The following is a 19,511-nucleotide window of genomic DNA, read 5'->3' as shown; positions in this document are numbered from 1 at the left end:
TCAAAAAGACCTTCGCCCGCTGTTGTCGCCTACTCGGCGCACTTGGTTATCAAATACTTTCCATCATCTTCGTTTGTGATGTCGATGACCTAACTCACTGGCGCTAGTCCGTCGCATGTACAGTGGATAGTAATTATTAGTCGTCATTCCTGACGATCCGCGTTACTGCAGTCGCCTTTAACAAACTCAAAAAATATGTGTAAATGTCGGCTTGAATTCTTTCTCTCCGAAGACAAAAGGCGTGGGGAACTTTTAACTACTGTAGTGTGATATAAAAGTTGGCCTTGGGCCTGATCGCACTTACATAAACCCGATAGCCAAGATTAAAAATACCCTTTTGGCGGCTGAGAGTACATGTATTATCCACGCGCACTTTCATTTAAATAGCGAAAATGTCTTTATATTAATGAACAGAAGTTCAACGCCAAACTAGCAGTAAACCTAGTAGTAGTGATAAAAAATAAATAAATAATCAATATATTCGGGTTAATGGCTTTGCAATAAACGGCCGGTATTCGCAAGACAGACGTTGTCGCCGCTCTCCTCTTCTGGTCCCATTATTGGCATACATCGTGTAAAACATGTATATTTAATCCAACAGTACAATTACATTGACGTGTATGACCGCTCTTCACTATAAACAAAACAGACCATCTAATACACATACTTATAATTATAAAATATTGTAATACTAATAATGATGTAAAAATAAACGCATAAATTATCTTCTGAATGTGTTTTAAAAATATTTATTTTTCGTCTTTCATTCATGTACGTTTTCTGTAGACGTTTTTGGTTCCTTTTTTTCCGGCCAACCGAACACGTTACTTATGTTATTCTTTGTTGGACAAAAGAACAGTTGTAAAGTTATAAGGCATCTAGATCTATTGTTTTAAAGAATTTCTGTAAAATATTGTTATGTAAAAAATATTTTTGTCGTATTCGTCTTGCGATGGCCTACCGCACTTGTATACTGATTTGGGTACTTTACAGTAAAATGTCGACGGATTTTTGTATTCATTTAAATTAAACGTATCCCAAGTGTGTCTGCAGCCACATTAGTCGTTTCTCGATTTACCCATATAAGGATATGTGCGTAGGTGGTACAGTAATTGATTGTGACTTTTTAGCAAACGTTTCTAATATTGCCTCTATACGCTGAAAAATTGCAGTTTTATGCGTTTATTCGTAAACTACTTATTGTGTATTATACTATGAGGACTCAATTAAGTATCGAGTAATCTCATCCCCTTTTTGTCTTTTGTCGTTTGTTTACTCGATCATAACTCTTAACCTGATTTTTATTGTTTGTTTTTCAAAAATATACACATTAACAGTATTATTAACAAAACCCACTATTAAACCACTAGTCAAAAAAATTGAACAAAATAAAAATAAAAATGATAATATTAAAAAAAAATGTATAATGAAATAAACAAAAATTCGATTGAGTTACATCGTCACAATCGAACTGTGTTAGAATACTATCTTTTTTATAAGCTTTAACTTATAGCAATTCTTAAAATAAAATAAAAAAAATCGTATATAACCCATCGGCATTGTGTTCAAGGCTAAAATAATCGAGCCACGGGCTACGATTTCTTTCAATAACTTTATTAAAATTATGGAATGCGCAGATTAAAAATATATTGACAAAATTATCAAGTTTTTTTTCTAATCGAATTTCATTAAAATAAATTATTTCATCACATAATATAGGCGCTGAATGTCACCGCTTACCGCGCAACGTTCTTTTATGTTTCCAATAACTGTTCAAGTAATTCAGTACCGTGTAAGCGAATCCAATAATACGTATTATTGTTATTTGCATATGGACACAAGTTCTAAATATTTCTCGATCGTGACCAACATTGTAACTTAACTGTTCCTATTATCTATGTACGTCTCGCTCGAGGTGCGCACATAATGTTTATCTTTGTTAATTGATCGGTTTCACATCGTGTTCTACGGTTTATGTAAAAAAAATGTATGTAATAATGAATTTCCCTTTGCTATTGTCGAGTCTAACGGGGTTGTATAAGCTTATAATGGAAGAAGGGGTGTTTTTTTATCTATTATGGATCCATCTCTCTCATTTTCTAGAATATCTATTAAACCACAAGCTAATACTAATTGGATTGGCATGTAAATCATAATAATGTTCAAACAGCTCATCTGGTTGTAGCAAATCATGTATTACGAGGAAACTTCGTTATTGGTTAATAAATTACTGTAAAACATCAAAATATTCCAACTGTAAATTCGTTTAATTGAGATGATTTATTACGAAGCTTTTGTTTTTGATAAATTTATAATTAACGTTTGTCATCTGTGTGTTACTAGAGGTCATATGAAATATTTTGATTGCATTATTTGTAGAAAAAAATATGACCGAAAATCTCCAGTAAAGTTCAAACAGCATGCCAGTGAATTTTGATATTCATATATTTACAGTATAATAATTTATGTAATAAGACCTCGCGACGTTTCTCCTCCGTGTCGAAGTACACGGTCGAATGCGGATCATTATGTTCTCCAACAGGTTTATTTGTGGTACATCCCGAATTTTGGGTCGTGAAAACTTTAAAAAAGAATGCTTTTAAATAAACTACCAAATTTCGACGATGACAAATTATGCACGGTCGGGCCTATTCGTGTTTTTTTTTTATTTTTAGTCGTTTGATAAGGAAAAAGTTGTTACTGACATGTAACATTTAATGTACCATTAGGAGTCCATGCTTATATAATTAATCAAAATTAATTTGCATAATATATTTTTAAACCCGGAAAATGTACCTATTGGTTGTATTTTCAATAACCTATTAATATATTTATAAACAAGTTTCTTGTTGAAAACAAAGTTATTTGTCAATACTTCTAACTTTTTTTTTTAATAACCCACTATCTTTCTCACTATTAAATCGTGTAGATGCTCTAGTAATATTGTTATGCTCGCAATAAGTTGTCACTCGAAAATATGAAAATATGTAATCTGAAACGATCATAGTCACATTGAACAAATATTGTACAGTAATAAAAATGTAATCTGGACATAATTTTGACTCTTCATTCAAAGAATAAAACCGTTATTTGGTTCCCTTAAATTGCATTTGCACTAAAATGTATTATGAAAGAAAAAACAAAACATAAACTGTAAACTCTTAAGTCGCGTTTCCCTTGTGTCATAATGTTCATAACCGTTTTTATACACAAAGCGCTTTTTCGATTAACAAATAAAAACCATTTCAATAATCATTATTTTAGTTGTCAATTAATTTACACTACTGCTTGTTGATATGTTTTACCCTTCTTTTGGTACCCTACTATCAACGACACGCAAATTATAGAAATGTTATACTTAGTATAATGTATATGTATGTTCTATAGTAAATCACTTTGGTTGTATGATTACGCTAGAATCATTAAATATTGTTTTTATAAAAATATAATAGCATTAAAATATAGATTTTTGTCATACTTTATACACGCGTTGACTTTGTGAAAATAAATCGTAAGCTAGTAAGAAGAGTTTTATAAATATAGGTCAATATATATAAAATACGTTTTTAGACTAACAAAATGGAATTTGAATTGTTCATTGTTTTCAATATAGCGTGGTCTATTAAATTTCAACAAATTAATTAAAATTATTATTATTGATTTTTTTTTGTTCAATAATCTAAACTAAAAATTAATTCATATTCATACACATAAGATATTTAGTAACGGATAATTTATTTTATGAAAAAATATTATGTTATTTATTTAAATTAAAATCCATTAACTGTATTTAAATTTTTAATTTCTTGTATTTTGGTAGTATTCAAAAAACAACTTGTATATGAGTAAAAGACAGTTATCCCATTTAATATAAATAATTAATGTCAATCACTATTTAATTAAAAATATTTATTAAAACAAATAAATAAAGAATGTTAACGGAATTAAGTGATACTATAATTATTCAATGACTATATATATATCTCAAATATTTGAACAATACTAAATATTCTAATTACCGAAAAATCTATCTAAAAACTTAAGAAATTGTTTCGTAATCCTCAAAATAATGTAACACTTTTATCTATTAAGAATAATAAAAAATTACTATGATAGTTTTAATTCGTCAACGATTAAGTGTTTTGAATTTTAGCTCTCAACAAAAAATATGTCAATGTGGTAATAGCTGTCTTTACTACAAAAAATTATCATTTACACTATGATAATGAAAAATATATTTAAAATCAATGTTACGCCATCAATTTGATAGCTATAACCATAAAATGAACTGAAGTGTATTTTTAATATTTGCTCGACTTGTACTGAATGTCTTGCAAAAATCTATGAAAATTCGTCGAACATAATATGAACATAAAATCTGTTAACCGTTCCGCTTTATAAATCATAACTTAAAAATCTTGTTCAGATTTCTTTCATGTGGTAATGTGGTCATATAGGTGACGTTTAAGCTGTTAAAAGGCTTAGTTTAAAGAAACTGCAAACTATTCACGTGGTAAATATTTATGATTTGTCTATAAATATCTAAGTTCCTCTTATTTGTAAGTGTAGAAAACCAATGTCAAGAACGCAGACCACGTTGAATCAATTGAACTTAAATAACTTGTCAAAAAATTTTTTTTTTAAATGATTCAAAATCTGTTTATTTCAGACCTTTTTTTAGATAGAGACATCATTCTTACGTTAAGTTTTATTATTGATCATAAAATATTGAAATACTCAAAATTTCCGCTGGACTTCTAAATTTTGAACTCATATGTAACTACTTTTTTTTAATTAAAATCGTAAATTTGTCCAAAGAATATAAAAGTGTAAAAAAACTATTAATGAATGTGCTACTCGGCAACTGCATAGTTGATGATATTTCATAATTTTTTTCAATGTGTCATATTATTTCCGTTAGATTTATTACTCGTCTCTGTCCTTTTACTACGCCACAAAACAACATATATATAGTATATATTTTGGAGTTTTAATTCTAACAGATCTATTTTTTTTCTTCGACAATAACTCAACTCAAAAAAATCAATTACAATGAAAACGGTTAACTGATTAGGCAGTAACTTTATATAGGACTGTGACTCTACTATAACTCTGCAACAATGCGTAACATTTACACACTCATAAAGTACAGTTTTATGTACACACATAACTGTTGCTAAAGCTTGCCAGGCGTTGAACTGCCATACGTTTCACTTGTGATTTATGCCAGAATGTAATAAGATAAAATTTAAAATAATATATTATTTTATTATGTAACCTAAGATAAAGACTATATACTTTAATTTTAATATTTGTTAATGTTGCTTTACATTTATTGTCACTATACTTAATTTAGTTTAATGTGATAAATTGAAGTATATATAGGAGGTATTGATACAAGAACAAGGAATTACTAAAAAATACATCCAGCCGTGTTTTGGTTGTTATCTATTGTCTTTGAACAATACGTGTATCAAAATAAAATTTGAATTAATTAGATAAATCGCGATACCTCGCACCATGAGCATACTATTTTTTATATGCATTTTCTTCCGACCATTAAAAAAATTATACAGAAAACATTTAAATGAGACTACCAGTTGCATAATTACAATGTAAACTGACGACCAAAAAATAATGTGTGGGAAATATAATCTTCGATACATACACGTATTTGGCTGTATGATTATTATACTAAGTGACCAATTAGGAATATGCAAAATAAATTTTACGCTTAGGAGAACAATATATTCCTAGACAAACATAAGCACACGTGATTTTCTGTCATTTTTCTGCAAAACTTATTACATCACTATACACTCTTTTCATTTGTGGTTCTCAATAAAATAGTATTATTGTCTAAAAAAGAACGAGGGTCAAACGTGCTAATGTATAGTTTAAAAGTAATAAATATACTGTTCAAATGCATGCAATTTATTAAGTAACTTTCATAAAATAGACATTTTTTTAGAGTGGTTACTAATGCAAAAATTCATTACCATGAACTCATATTAGTCAACAATTTTTTTTTTATTACTTTTTTAAACGCCTTCAAGTGTTCATCACTTGAAAAAATAAACTGGCCGAACGATACCCGGTTAAAATATTAAGATCACACTCAAAATAAATTGATGTGCACATTAGCTTACATAGTTTCAAATATAACATAAATTAAAACTGCTATCAGGGTTCACAAATTACTAACACTCAATGTATACATATTACTATAGTGTACTGTACATTAAAGGTTTCAATTTTAATTACACTTTTATTGTAACATTTTAAAAGGCAATATTTTAAAGCATAAGCAAATCATTTTTGAAAATTCATGATACTTCATTTTATAGTTGATGAACCAAAAACCATTGAAAAACAGGTGAATTGGTTTTCGTGCCCTAACATTTTCTAATAGTTAGTAGTTGCTCATTGCTTACCAGTAATGATTATAAAAATTATAAAAGTTCCTATTAGTACCTTGTATAAAATCTATGCACATCAATTTATTTAGAATTTTATATTTTGATTTTTGTAATTAATGCTTCACTTATAATAATATACTATTAAACATATTATTGTTAATTTGTTTTATTTTCAACTGTTTTTTTCATTACTTTTTAACAGTAAAATTTAATATGTTCATTTTGTTAATGGTTTTAACATAATAAGCCTTAAGTTATACTTGACCTAGAAAACTTTGCGATAATATCTATAAATAATAATAAAAATTACATAAATTTTTTACTTCAGTGCACTTCATATGCAATTTTTATTGAAAACAATTTTATTAGCTCTTAAATAATTTTTATGAAAAACTAGCTAGATGTTAGGTCAATTTTATGAAATCATCACCTTTATTCTACTGTAAATGACTCATAGGAGAAAAAATGTCAAATTTATGATAACGTACAAGTACATCCGGTAAAAAACACTTAATATAATCATGAGCTTTAAGATTCACTAACCGACTATTTAGTTTTAACGGTAGGAGGTAACATATATCAAACTAATAATTATTTATGAGGTAATCATAGTTTTTATTTTTCAGACAAGATTATATCTAGTCATTATAACATTAATATTGTGCGCTACCTATTGGTAATAATATGTTACCGTCATCGATATTAATTCCAGTCTAACGTAGAAACTAAATAAAAATCGAATTATCTAATATTGTTAAACGATAATTGTTCTTTTAATTGAAAATCATTTTTTAATACTTAACTTTTTTTACAGAATACATTAAAACGAACAGTAATTACGCGGAAATTTTCATTTTCATTGTTCTCTCTATTGTTTTAGCACACAATTATCCTCGTCCCACAATTATCATTGATAAGTTGAGCGCGATGATTAAGAGCTCATTTGACACATAATTTTATTACTTAGACGGTTCTTTCATATATTTCAACATTTGTTAGAATTTTATGTTTTTACAACTCACACCCAATTATTAAATTTATAAGATTTCAAGTAGGTGGGCACTTCTCAATTTTTAAATTTAAACGCTAATAAAAACTTCGAAAATAAATAAAGGATTCTACTTCTGTCGAAGGATCAACTGAGTGTTAATGCTGACAGTCATTCCAAGGCGTACTACTCCTACGGTATTCGCTAGTGCTTTTTTCCGCAAAGTTATATATTATTATCTTCATCGCAGCCGCGGGGGTGGCGCGGTAATGACGCGAAAAGGTCTGAAATTTAAAGCGTATAAGTGTACGATCATATTATTATTATTTTGTATATAGACTATTACGGTACAACGCTTTTTATTTAAAAGGTTCATCATAATAAAAATCACTTCATTCAGCGATGTCACGCAGTAATAAATAGACTTAATGGCAAAATACAGCGAGTCCCGCCCATTCGAATCGAGATCGCATGGCGAGGCGACTCTATTAATTCCAAGTGGAATTTTTTATGTAGAATTTTTATGACAAAGCCTTTTTTCTCTTCCTATAGCTTATCGTCGTGTAAGTGAATAGTCAACAATTGCGGGACAGTTCTTTAAATTTTAAACGGTTTTTTTTTATCTTTTATTCTTTACGGGGCGTATGGATAATATCGTTAAGCTGTCATTGTTATTTAAATGCACTCACTGTGTTCATATTTCTCACTAAAACAACTCCAAAAATATCCGTTACGAAAAGGAACAGCGCGTCCGATCTCATTTCTAAATTTTTGTCATAAACATAATATTATTAAAACATGAACCAAAGTGTCGCGTTTTAACTTTTATGATCGTATTAAATGAATAAACTAATACGTTTTAGACAAAAAAAAACTTAGTCGAGTTGTTCACTTTTCAATTTACAGTTTCAACCGTTGTTGCCTAATATCATGTACAACACTAAAGTTTCAGCGACAATTTCATTCTAATATTGTTCAATGTGGAGTATTGAATACCGTTCCCGTTTTATTAAAACGTAGCTATGGGTTACTTATCTGGGAAGTCAAAAAACCGCATTATCTAAAGTAAAGGAAGAGTAATGAAATTTGTAACAAAAAAAATGTCAATTTTTTGAATAAACAAATCGCTTCTGAATGAACTCACGTTTTTACCATGAATAAATCATACTGTTGAATGAGTCTGTATTGTCCAAGCATCAGTTTCACACGTTGCGCACTTTTTGTTTGATAGCCGACTGTCTGCCGCGTTAGGAATGCGGGGGAAAATTACGGTGTACTGTTTGTAGTATTTTGTTTGGCAGATAAACGGTGAGGGGTTGCAAAAAAAAAACATGCGCGGCTCCCCCCCTGTTGAGGTCGTACTCCGGAAACAACAGCCTTAATGATTACGGTTTGCCATGTTTTCATAATGTCAAAGGGACTTCTATTCGAAGTAATCATTCACACGACCTTGGACAACCAAATCTGGGAGGTTTCAGACACGTTCATTCGACCGGGCGTATTAGCTTCGCAAATAATAATAACGTTAACCATCGATTACCAGCAGTACACTGATAAAAAAATATCGAGCGGAAGTCCGTAAAACTGTATTTTATCCCCGCGGATAGCATTCACAACGACATGGTTGTTTTGAAACCCGTCGGTTATTATTAGTGCGATTCGACGAGACAGCTGAAATGTCAAACTTCTGCTCGATGTAAAATAACTTCAATAGAAATCGTTTAGTGATAATTTAATGGAACTTAGTCTTTGCTACTGACGTCTAAGATAATAATAAATAATTTTGTCCTACGCGCGCCTATATGCCAATATAATGAAAAGACAATGGCCGCAAACGTACACGTGTCGCACGAGAACAATCACAGTGTTTCCATACACACGTTGACATAACTTACACGCGTATTCTTTTCGTACAATCAGACATGCGTTGTAAATAATAGAGAAATAATCGAGACGGGCTTCAATTTTTATTGAATTATTTATTATGATTTATTGGAAACAGTTTCAAATAGAAAATATTTTTACTTTTCTGTGATAATGTTTTTTGCTCGAGTCATAAATTTGTCCGTTGGCAAATAATTATGGTGGAAACATGGTCTCTGTTGGAAACATAAGCAAAGCTAGTGGCAAAATATTAAAATCACTACCCCCTGGCGTGTCTCCCCCGTAAAATAAATTACCTTTGTTACTGTTAATGTTTTATGGAAACGCATTATGTGTGTGGTAAATCAAAAATTGATGATAATGGTATAATAAAAACAAAACTCAGATCGCCGCAAGACATTTTTGTCATGTCCTATCTCTAAATTAAAACAATAGCCCATCGTCTCATGTAGTGTAACACTTGATGAAGAACAATTCGTTATTCGCTTTGAAATTTGCACAATGTGTGGCTCATTCAAATTGAACGGTAGGCATATTCTTGAACGATGTATAATTTTTTACACGGTCCACAAAAATCATGTCTAACACACATATTTTCCTTGTAACCGGAGATTATACAATCATCGATGTGTATCATTTTAATAGGACCACGTGGGTCGTTGATAGGATTATACGGGAGGCTAACTAAGAAATAATCGTTGCTAAATAATTACTTAAATCGTTTATCTTTGACAATGGGAAATAGCTCATCGGAAATTAAACTTGAGGCGCGCCCACAATCTAATAAAAAAATAATTGAGCTTATCTGAATCAAACACTTCTTGGACATAAATCTAACTGAATGATAAATACACAAATATATTTTTTTTATTGAGAAAATATACAAAATGTACAATTTAAAGCACAATAAGTGTATGTGCCACTATAATACAAAACATGAAACATTTAATAAAGAAGTTAGTGACTTTAAATTTGATAATCATATACAAATATAAGTTTTAAATTTTAGTTAACCGTAGAAACTCCGCATAAAGATCTAAATTGTTTATCATCTTTATTGTGACAAACATTTAACGTTCATATAAATTGTGACACTAAATTTTACTTGTTTTAGACCAATCATGATTCGTTATTATATTTGCTTGGTTTGATAACTCCGAAGTGGTTTTACGACCTTGCGTTTCAAAATCGACTTAAATACTATTATAGTCGTAAAGAAAATAATAAAAATTGTGTTAAATGTTCAAATAGTAAATAGATTGTGCGTTTCGCATTTACAGAAGATTTATAAGTACCTATTTACATGTACGTTTCTGCATTGTGCTTCATTCAATGTTAAAAATACCTAGTGTATGTTATAACACAAGTCATTCTATTCTACATAAAGTTTTTTAGCTTAAATTATGTAGCCGATGGCCACTGAACTATCAGAGTATATTATTCTTAGTGGTATTGCTTATTGACGAAGCGTTTAAACGATACACCGGATATTTAGGATTGTCCGCACAGCTGTTCCGCCAAACAATGCCTATATCTCAGTTAGTCTACATTTAGCATTCGTTTTTTTTAACGACTATGACAATAAAACTATATTCCAAGGTTGCCAATGTTATTTTATGGAATTTTTAACAAATAACAGTTTAGTATTTTTATCAAATAATTATTTAATTTCTCTCACTCGAAGGCTTTCCGTATCCTTCTCCATTAGCTTAAGGGATTCTTGGATAAGATTTCGTAATTTACGTTAAAAGTATACTTTAGAAAAACGCACTAAGATTGATCAAACTAATAGTTACAAATATTAATACTGAGTAGGTAGTATGACGCCATATTTATACATAAAAAACGGTTTGTTAAGATTGTAATCGCCAACAAACGTTCGTGACTGTATAGATATTCATAAATTTATGCAAGTAATATACAAAATGATTAATGAACTATGCCTCACGCAAAATCTTTAAAAATATGTAACATATTGTAATTTTTTCTTTTCATAAGTTAATAGTAAAAAAAAATTTTTTTTTATTTTGAAAACTACAGAAAATAGAATATTTTTGACTTCTGAAAACAAAAAGTTATAATGTTTTATATTTTTAAGAATTTTGCATGAGACATCGTGTATATTATTTACAGAATTTATGAATATCTATACAGTCACAAACGTTTGTTGGTATAGTCAATCAATTACTTTGTGCATTACAGAAATACATAAAGGTGTATTCAGTAATCATTTTATACATTTATTTTTTATTCCCAGAATAAATTTCTTTTTTAATTTCTTAAAGAAACCCGAACACTATTCAAATAAGTAAATGATAAATAAAACCCTTTCTTTTGAATTTTAAAATAATTAAAACATATTTCTACAAGTTCCCTATATTACTTTATCTATTGCATAATTTTATTTATTAGTAACAATACATTATTTTATTAGTACTTGATTTAAAAGAAATGTATATTTTTTTATATTCTTTTCAAAATTGTTAATCTTAATGAAATATATTTGAATAAAATTTAGTGATTACCAAAATCTTCCCAGACTTATGTACATATAATAAATATTGTAAGATAAAATAAATATTAACATTATTAAAACTGGAAAAAATAAAGATATTTATATTTAAATTAACTAATTTCTTAACATAGGAACACAAGTAATACAGTAAATACCAAACTGACGAAAGCAGTTCGAACTTTTTAAAAAAAAACGACGTTTTAGACACGAAATAATAATCTTAGCACAGCATTAATAAATCACAATCAAATATAACTGTTAGTTATATGTAAAAACGATGCACTCTAAAGACAAGCGTTTTGTTATCTGGTAATCTTACTGTGTATGCAATTAATAAACTTATCCAATAGAGTAGTACTGTCATACTCATAGTCTATATCAGCGTTAAATACCAGCTCGTTGTTAGTAGTCCATCACAACGACGTTGGCCTGAGTTTCTGCAAACAGTAAATTACAGAAACGTGGTAAAAATAATCATTATTATTTGTTCTGAAACGTTACTTAGTAACTGAACAACATGTACTTTTATATGAAACTGTTTTTGTTCAACCACTAATAAATATTAATTACAATAATATAAATCAACATTTTTTTCATTATCCAAAATCATAAAAAATAAGTTATTTTTAGCTAAATTTCTCCTGTATGTTTTATTTTTATTCATTAATGCTAGAAAAATATTGAATAATAATTAAAATTTAACAAATTTTATTGTGAATTTTTTAAAAATAATTTTAATAAATTATCTTATTATCCAACCGTATATTATAAATAACTTCTGGTGCGTTGAATCCTTGAATGGTGGTGAAAATAAGATATTAATTAATGACGTTTAAAATAAAGCGTTATTTTTTATTTGTTCATTATAGATTTGAGTTAATCTTTAACTGTCTAATTTTTTTGACAATCTAAGATCAAGTTGGCTGTCATGAAGATATTTTGTTAACAAATTGTCCGAATCAAATAATTCAAGTTAATGTGTGTGTGTCTGTATGTTTGTCTCTAAAAAAAAAATTTGGCACAATATTGTTGAACATGTGTATTAGACACGATAAGTCAGTATTATTGAGTATTATAAATGTCTACTATAGGTCATTCTTGAAATTCGGAAACACAGTTACCGCAAACAATATGAAAAAAATAAAATAAGTAATTTTTCATCATGTTTTGACAATTAGTTTCAATGCATTCATAGGCAAATATTCGTCACAAAATGCTTATTTTTCAAATGACTTCACTAAAATCCCACGCAAAAGTAAAATCTGCCGATTCCGAAGACCCTAACTCTTATAATTTTTTTTTTTGCTGCCTCGACTCGTATTTTTTAGTGCATTTGATGTTTTATTATACACATATTTGTGGACACAAGCATAATGTGTTCATCTGTGTCATCTATCTGGAAGCGAGGCGAGCACAGTAATTAGTATTTCGGTCACGAAATGTGTGTACTTAGTACACACACATACTTACTTCACCACTCACTCCTAGTCACAATTGTTGTATATATGAATACAACCGAAAACCAATAGAAATACATACTCATTTTTCATAGAAACGTATTAGTATGATTTATGATTATATTCATTTCTTTGTCGCAATGTCGTTAAATAATAGAAATCTAAAAAGGGACTTAATTTTTTCACTTCCCAACTGATAATCTGCTTAAAATCCAAATACATATTTCTGTCGACTGTGTAGTTTGTAGATATAGTTAACGTATTTATTTTAAACGTTCATTCACGTATAAATTACAACGAGTATCGGACGGACTGGCCCACTGATTTGTTATACAGTGTCATTGTACCTACGGGCGAAAAGTGGTCACCTGAGATGATGCCGCAGCCACGATTATAAACAATTAAATTATTTTTTTTCATTATGTTAATACTTTAATAATTTGAAAATGATTTATTTTTACATTGTACAACAAATAATTAAACAGACACTAATTGGTAAAATGTTTAGAGGCTAGATTAATTTAAGTTAATAAAACAAGGAGGTATACATTATTATATCGAGATTTTATAACATTGAGACTCCCTAGTGTTCGTCCAAATATTTTTTCATAAATAATTGAATTGTTGAATAAAAAAAAATGATAATTTTTTTATTACATTGGGCCATACCTCTGCTACGAATGTCACTATAGTTTTCATTTGATTTTGATAGCTTATACAGTTAATAAGTTAAGACTTTTATAATTTGAATAGCTACTTTTATATTGACTCATATTAAATATCGATAGTCATTACAAAACAACTAGTTAAGAAAGCTTAATTTTGAAAAAAAAAATCATTACTTCTCTAACAACGAATTTTATATAATATAAATAAAAAAAAAAATTTACCTTTATATAAGAAAACTAGAGTGATATTGCTATTATATACAGTCTTGTAAATATAATTTATTTTTTATATTCAGAATATGTATTCGAAAAATGATTGATAAGGTATTTAAAATATGTATTTAAATATTAATAAAAATATGAAATTATATAATATAAAAAAATTTTTTTTTAATATGGAATAATAATTACAGTAATGAAATGAAAATTTTATAAATACCCATAATAACAAATCTTTAGCATAAATTTATAAAAATAATTTGGCAACTAAATTTATTTTTCTTCTACCCTAATTTTTTGTTATATAAAAATACTTGTAATGTCTTTGAAATGCTATAAGGATTACTGCAACTTTTGGAGCGGCTAAGCCCCCCATTTACGTCTATGTAATAAATTTAATTTATATATTATCTGGTGTCATAGCAATTTCGCGCAGTACTATTGAACACCGGACATTTCCATGTTAGATTATTTTTATTGAAGGACTAGATTATTTCTATATAATATAAATAAATTTTATGTCAAAAATAACAATAATAAAAGATAACATTAAAGTATTTTTAATGTTATATACAATGGTCTANGGACTAGATTATTTCTATATAATATAAATAAATTTTATGTCAAAAATAACAATAATAAAAGATAACATTAAAAATACAATAGACCTATAAATAATTAAATTTTAACCATAACTAACATAATTTACATACTGGCATTTTCATAAATATTTCCTCAATAACTGATAATTGATAAAACAATACAATATGCACGAGCAACAATAAAATACGGGTTTATGTAGGAATAAGTTAAGAACATTAGAGCTAAAAATCACTTCTTTTATTTTTCTTAGAAGTGCAGAATTTTTTTTTATTAATACTACTTTTTATTGAAATTTGGTCATGTATGACTAATGTATGTAATAAAAATATCTCGTATAAAAGAGTGTGTTTTACGTCATCCTATTTTAGATTCTACCATTCATCAATAAAAAAATTGATTTCAAGTAATTTCTACAAAAAATGTAAAGTATAATTTAAACAATTATACTTTACTTTACAATTAAACTATACTAAAAAACATTTTAAATTATTAGATATAAAATTTGATTTCTGAACATATATTTTTTTAATTAACTTGACTTTTACTATAAAAATACTCCTATATAACTAAAAAGTAAAATTTATTATACAATAAATATAGTTACATAAATTCATTAATAAAAAAATAATTTTTCAAAATATAAATATAAAATATTATAGAAGTATTTCGATAGATATTTTTGGGTAGTGTCATTTAATTTAGCAATACAATTTGTGTTTATTTAAAAAAATCAACATTTTTTTTTATCTTAACCATTCTAACCTCTGAATTATCTTGTTAATTACCAGTCATTGACAGATTTCCATAATTTCTCATGGTTTATTCAAAAATAAAAATATTATTTTAACTTTAATAAATGTTAAAATCGCAATTACCAAAAATAAGATACTGTTCCAATAACTGGTGTTACCACCTTAAAGTAAAACATTTTTTTTTTTTTTTAATAGATATTTGTACCATCAAATGGGTTAACTTGGGACAGAAATTAAACTAAGAGTTATTAAATATCTATTTAATTATAACAATCTATAGCACCAACAAAGACAAGTACTTTAAAAAAATAAAATATTTGTTCACAAAAAACACGTAAAAAGTTTAATTTGTGATGTTCTAAAGATAAAACATAATATTCAAATCTTATATAAGAAAAATATAATTTTAATTAGAGAAATAATTTATTTTATGAATTACATTAATTCTGAATTATCAAAATTTCTTTAATTAGAGTTCTGAAGTTTACTATTTAGAATAACTTAATTTAATATTTCTACCTATTAATTATATAAAACATTAAATTTTAATAATTTATTAAAAACACTTCTAACAGTGTGCTTTACATTACAGTAATGTACTTTATAATATTATTAGAGTCTATTTAAATTAAACATTATAAAATTTCAGATTTTAATAAGAAATTGCATTAAGTTGATCTTTAGAGCAAGTTCAAAAGTGTAAAATATAAATGTTTACTCACTGCGTAGTAATATTAATATTTATATCATCTTATTTTACCATATTTGTTCAAAATCATGATTCCTAACATATCAGTTTTAAGGAATTAAAAAACTTAGGATTTTAAATATAATAAAAAAAGTCATCATATTTATGTGGTAAATAGTCTTGTATATTAATGTCAACACAAAAATAATAGTTTAAAATAAAGATCAAGCAATACTGCTGGCATTTGAAGCAATTCTAGGCCATAAGTCTGCACATTCTTTAGCTACAGGTCCAGTAATTGCACTTCCTTAAAAATAAAATTATAAATTAATTTGGTGGAAAATTAAATATTTGAATCAAGTTTACCTTTCATTTCGCCTTTATTATTCACTATTACACCTGCATTGTCTTCAAAATATATAAAAATCCCATCCTTCCTTCTAAATGGTTTCCGCTGGCGAATAACTACTGCTGGCATAACTATTAACAAAGTAATTTTTTTAATAATTACTTATAATAAAAAAATATGTAAATCATTTACCTTTTTTACGAAGTTCCGGCTTTCCTTTCTTTACTGTGGCAACTATCATATCGCCTGATCCAGCAGCAGGCAGACGATTCAAACGACCTTTAATGCCTTGAACAGCAATAACAAATAAATTTTTGGCACCTGAAACAATTTGAAAACATTTTTTAATATTATGTCTAAAATATCAAATGAATCGTAAATATATATCATATAAAAATATTTTCACCTGTATTGTCAGCACAATTGATGACAGCACCAACAGGCAAACCAAGTGAGATACGAAACTTGGCTCCGGCGGAACCACCACGTCCTAAAAAAATACATTAAATTTTAATACATTACAAAAAATATCAACCACACACTCGCCACAAGCACATTTATTTTCATATGAAAATAATGTGTTTGTGTACTAGATAAAATGAACGCTTGGGCGTTACGATTGAATTTATTTTATTTTAAAACGATACAAATACTTTAAAAGAAGTCTTTTTATTAATATAAAAATATTTGATTTACCTCTTTTGGACATAGTGTTTAGTTAGATGTACGACAAAATAAAAATTAACACTGACAGGAAATTTGTGTTAAAGCACACGAGATAACCTAACAATACAACGACAACGAAAGACAGGATAGCTGGGCTTTGACAGTGAAGGCAACTAAACGATCGTAAATTTCTCCCACCAGCAAAATAACGATAGCGCTACCTACCTTATAGAACGACGCGCAATTCAAACGTTAGCAAAATAATATTTTTTGTTGACCATATAAAATTCTTTCAATTTTTTTTAAAGTATTTTCAAACTTGTTTTTAATAAATTCAATGATTAATAATTATCACTTTGATTAAACTAACATGAAAAAATTTTAATAGCTTTTCATTTACAAATTAAATATATTAAAAACAAATTAAAATTATTACTAATTTTATAAAAACATTACAATGTAAAGTTTATTTTGATGTAATATATTACCAGTCTATATACATAATAATAATTCATCATTTACTATTATTTTGTATGACTTTTAAACCATGAAAACACTTTGAATTCTAACATTTGAATTATGACTAAATTTTCGGTTAGTTTTGCTTTTGATTATTTATAAAATAATACTTTTAAACATTGATGTGTAGGTTCTGATATATACATACATACTAAATATAAACTTAATTTAAGTGATTAATAGGCATTTAAACAAATATTATTATAAAATTTGTAATATTAAACTTGAATTAATCATCAATAATATATATTAATAGATAATTGAAAGAAACAATATAATGTTTCTTAATTTATATTTTTTTAAATAAATAAAACATTAAATTTAACAAAACGTCATTTTCACTACTGCAGAATGCACAGCAAGAGAATTCAAATGTCACAGTTCAAAAACATGTATAAGCAAAAATCTTCAGTGCAATGGTATCTATAATTGCCAGGATCTTTCAGATGAACTTAACTGTAGCAGTACGTTAAAAATTAAAAATAACAATGATTATGGCTAAATGGGCTTATGTTTATTTTTAATTATGACACGTTCAACTGCTTATGGATTATTATGAAGTTCAATTTTACTTTAAACTTATTATCTAAAAAATATTTTTCTTTCACTTTATTCTCACAACACACTGATACCATGGCCTTAAGTTATTTAATAGATTACACCTCCTTAATTTAATTTAAATAACAATATATTTTATGTTCAGCGACTATTAAGTGGCCCAGCTAGCTCAGTCGTTAACGTATCGCATGCCTCAGTACCTAGTACGATTATCTTACACGGTTATCTACTGATACATAGGTACAGGGGTTTGATTCCGTTACGCTGGGGTATGTAGGTTATTCTGTTCTCTCTGACAATGTAATAGCATTAGAGAAAACGTTAAACATAATAATGAATATTTATTATATTACAAAAATTATTTCTTGACTACAAATATATCTGAAACTTTTAAACCACTTATTGTTTTTATATTGTGGTATAATATTTATGTTATATTTATATACTATTAAATTGAAAGCAAAACTTACATTCTACCTATAGTTTACCTTAATAATGACAAAACTTAATAATTATAGTTCACTGTATATTTATTTATATTTATTAACCACCCACGATTAAAATAACGCATTTTATTTAGAAATTTAATTACACAGACAAATTAAATTTTATTACTACTCAAACGTGTTTTAAAAAAATTAGATTCTATTTATGGTTTTTTAAACACAGGTCCATTACAACATTCAGATGACCAATTTTTTTTTTATTAGTTTTTAATAATATTTGAAAATAATTAGTTAACAATCTTAACTTCTGGGTATATACTCGGAAACAAACATATTATGTTTGATTCTTGGAAAATTTAAAACAAAGTAGATATTTGAATGTAGTTCTGGGCCTATTAATTAGTGAAATACACATGTTAATAACTATTAACTAATAACTATTAACATTAACATGACTATTAACATGTGTATTTCACATATTATATGTTTAACACTGAAAATAATAGTTTCACATAATTGGTATTTATCTGAAATATGCACTCGGACGCTTTTATGTTTTAATATTGTTTTGTGATCGTCTCTCTATAAAATATTTTTGTCAAATAATGGGATACTAATTTTAAAGTAAACACCAATTTAATATATTTTTTTATTTTATTAAAGATGAATGTCAGACTAACCAATTTCAATGTCGAAGTGACCGGCGATGTATTGAAAACAGGCAGAGATGTGATCGATATTCCGACTGTAGTGACAATTCTGACGAAGAAGACTGCGGTA

General features: G+C 27.4%; 2 protein-coding genes across 15 annotated transcripts in view; one reads left to right on the top strand and one right to left on the bottom strand.

Annotated features, from left to right (window-relative positions):
* The window catches only part of LOC126901058 (basement membrane-specific heparan sulfate proteoglycan core protein-like), a 118,564-nt gene that overhangs the window by 63,971 nt on the left and 35,082 nt on the right, over positions 1 to 19,511 (top strand). For 12 of the 14 annotated variants that reach the window (XM_050677200.1, XM_050677192.1, XM_050677193.1 and 9 more), the window contains 2 exons: positions 18,078 to 18,191; positions 19,395 to 19,508. In XM_050677200.1, coding sequence (XP_050533157.1) covers positions 18,078 to 18,191; positions 19,395 to 19,508 — 228 coding nt within the window. The remainder of the gene's footprint in view (positions 1 to 18,077; positions 18,192 to 19,394; positions 19,509 to 19,511) is intronic. The other 2 variants (XM_050677196.1, XM_050677205.1) reach the window with 1 other exon arrangement.
* On the bottom strand, positions 16,356 to 17,386 carry LOC126901067 (60S ribosomal protein L23). The gene is made up of 5 exons (XM_050677267.1): positions 17,239 to 17,386; positions 16,949 to 17,032; positions 16,735 to 16,863; positions 16,560 to 16,673; positions 16,356 to 16,500 (listed from the first exon to the last, which is right to left on the bottom strand). The coding sequence occupies exons 1-5, from the start codon at positions 17,249 to 17,251 to the stop codon at positions 16,418 to 16,420; spliced, it is 423 nt and encodes a 140-aa protein (XP_050533224.1). The 5' UTR covers positions 17,252 to 17,386; the 3' UTR covers positions 16,356 to 16,417.

The sequence above is a fragment of the Daktulosphaira vitifoliae genome, unplaced genomic scaffold (genome assembly GCF_025091365.1).
Source record: "Daktulosphaira vitifoliae isolate Bord-2020 unplaced genomic scaffold, ASM2509136v1 Scaffold_3, whole genome shotgun sequence".
Classification (NCBI taxonomy): Eukaryota; Metazoa; Arthropoda; class Insecta; order Hemiptera; family Phylloxeridae; genus Daktulosphaira; species Daktulosphaira vitifoliae.
Note: the sequence above shows the minus strand (reverse complement) of the source record. Positions and strands in the feature narration are given on the sequence as shown.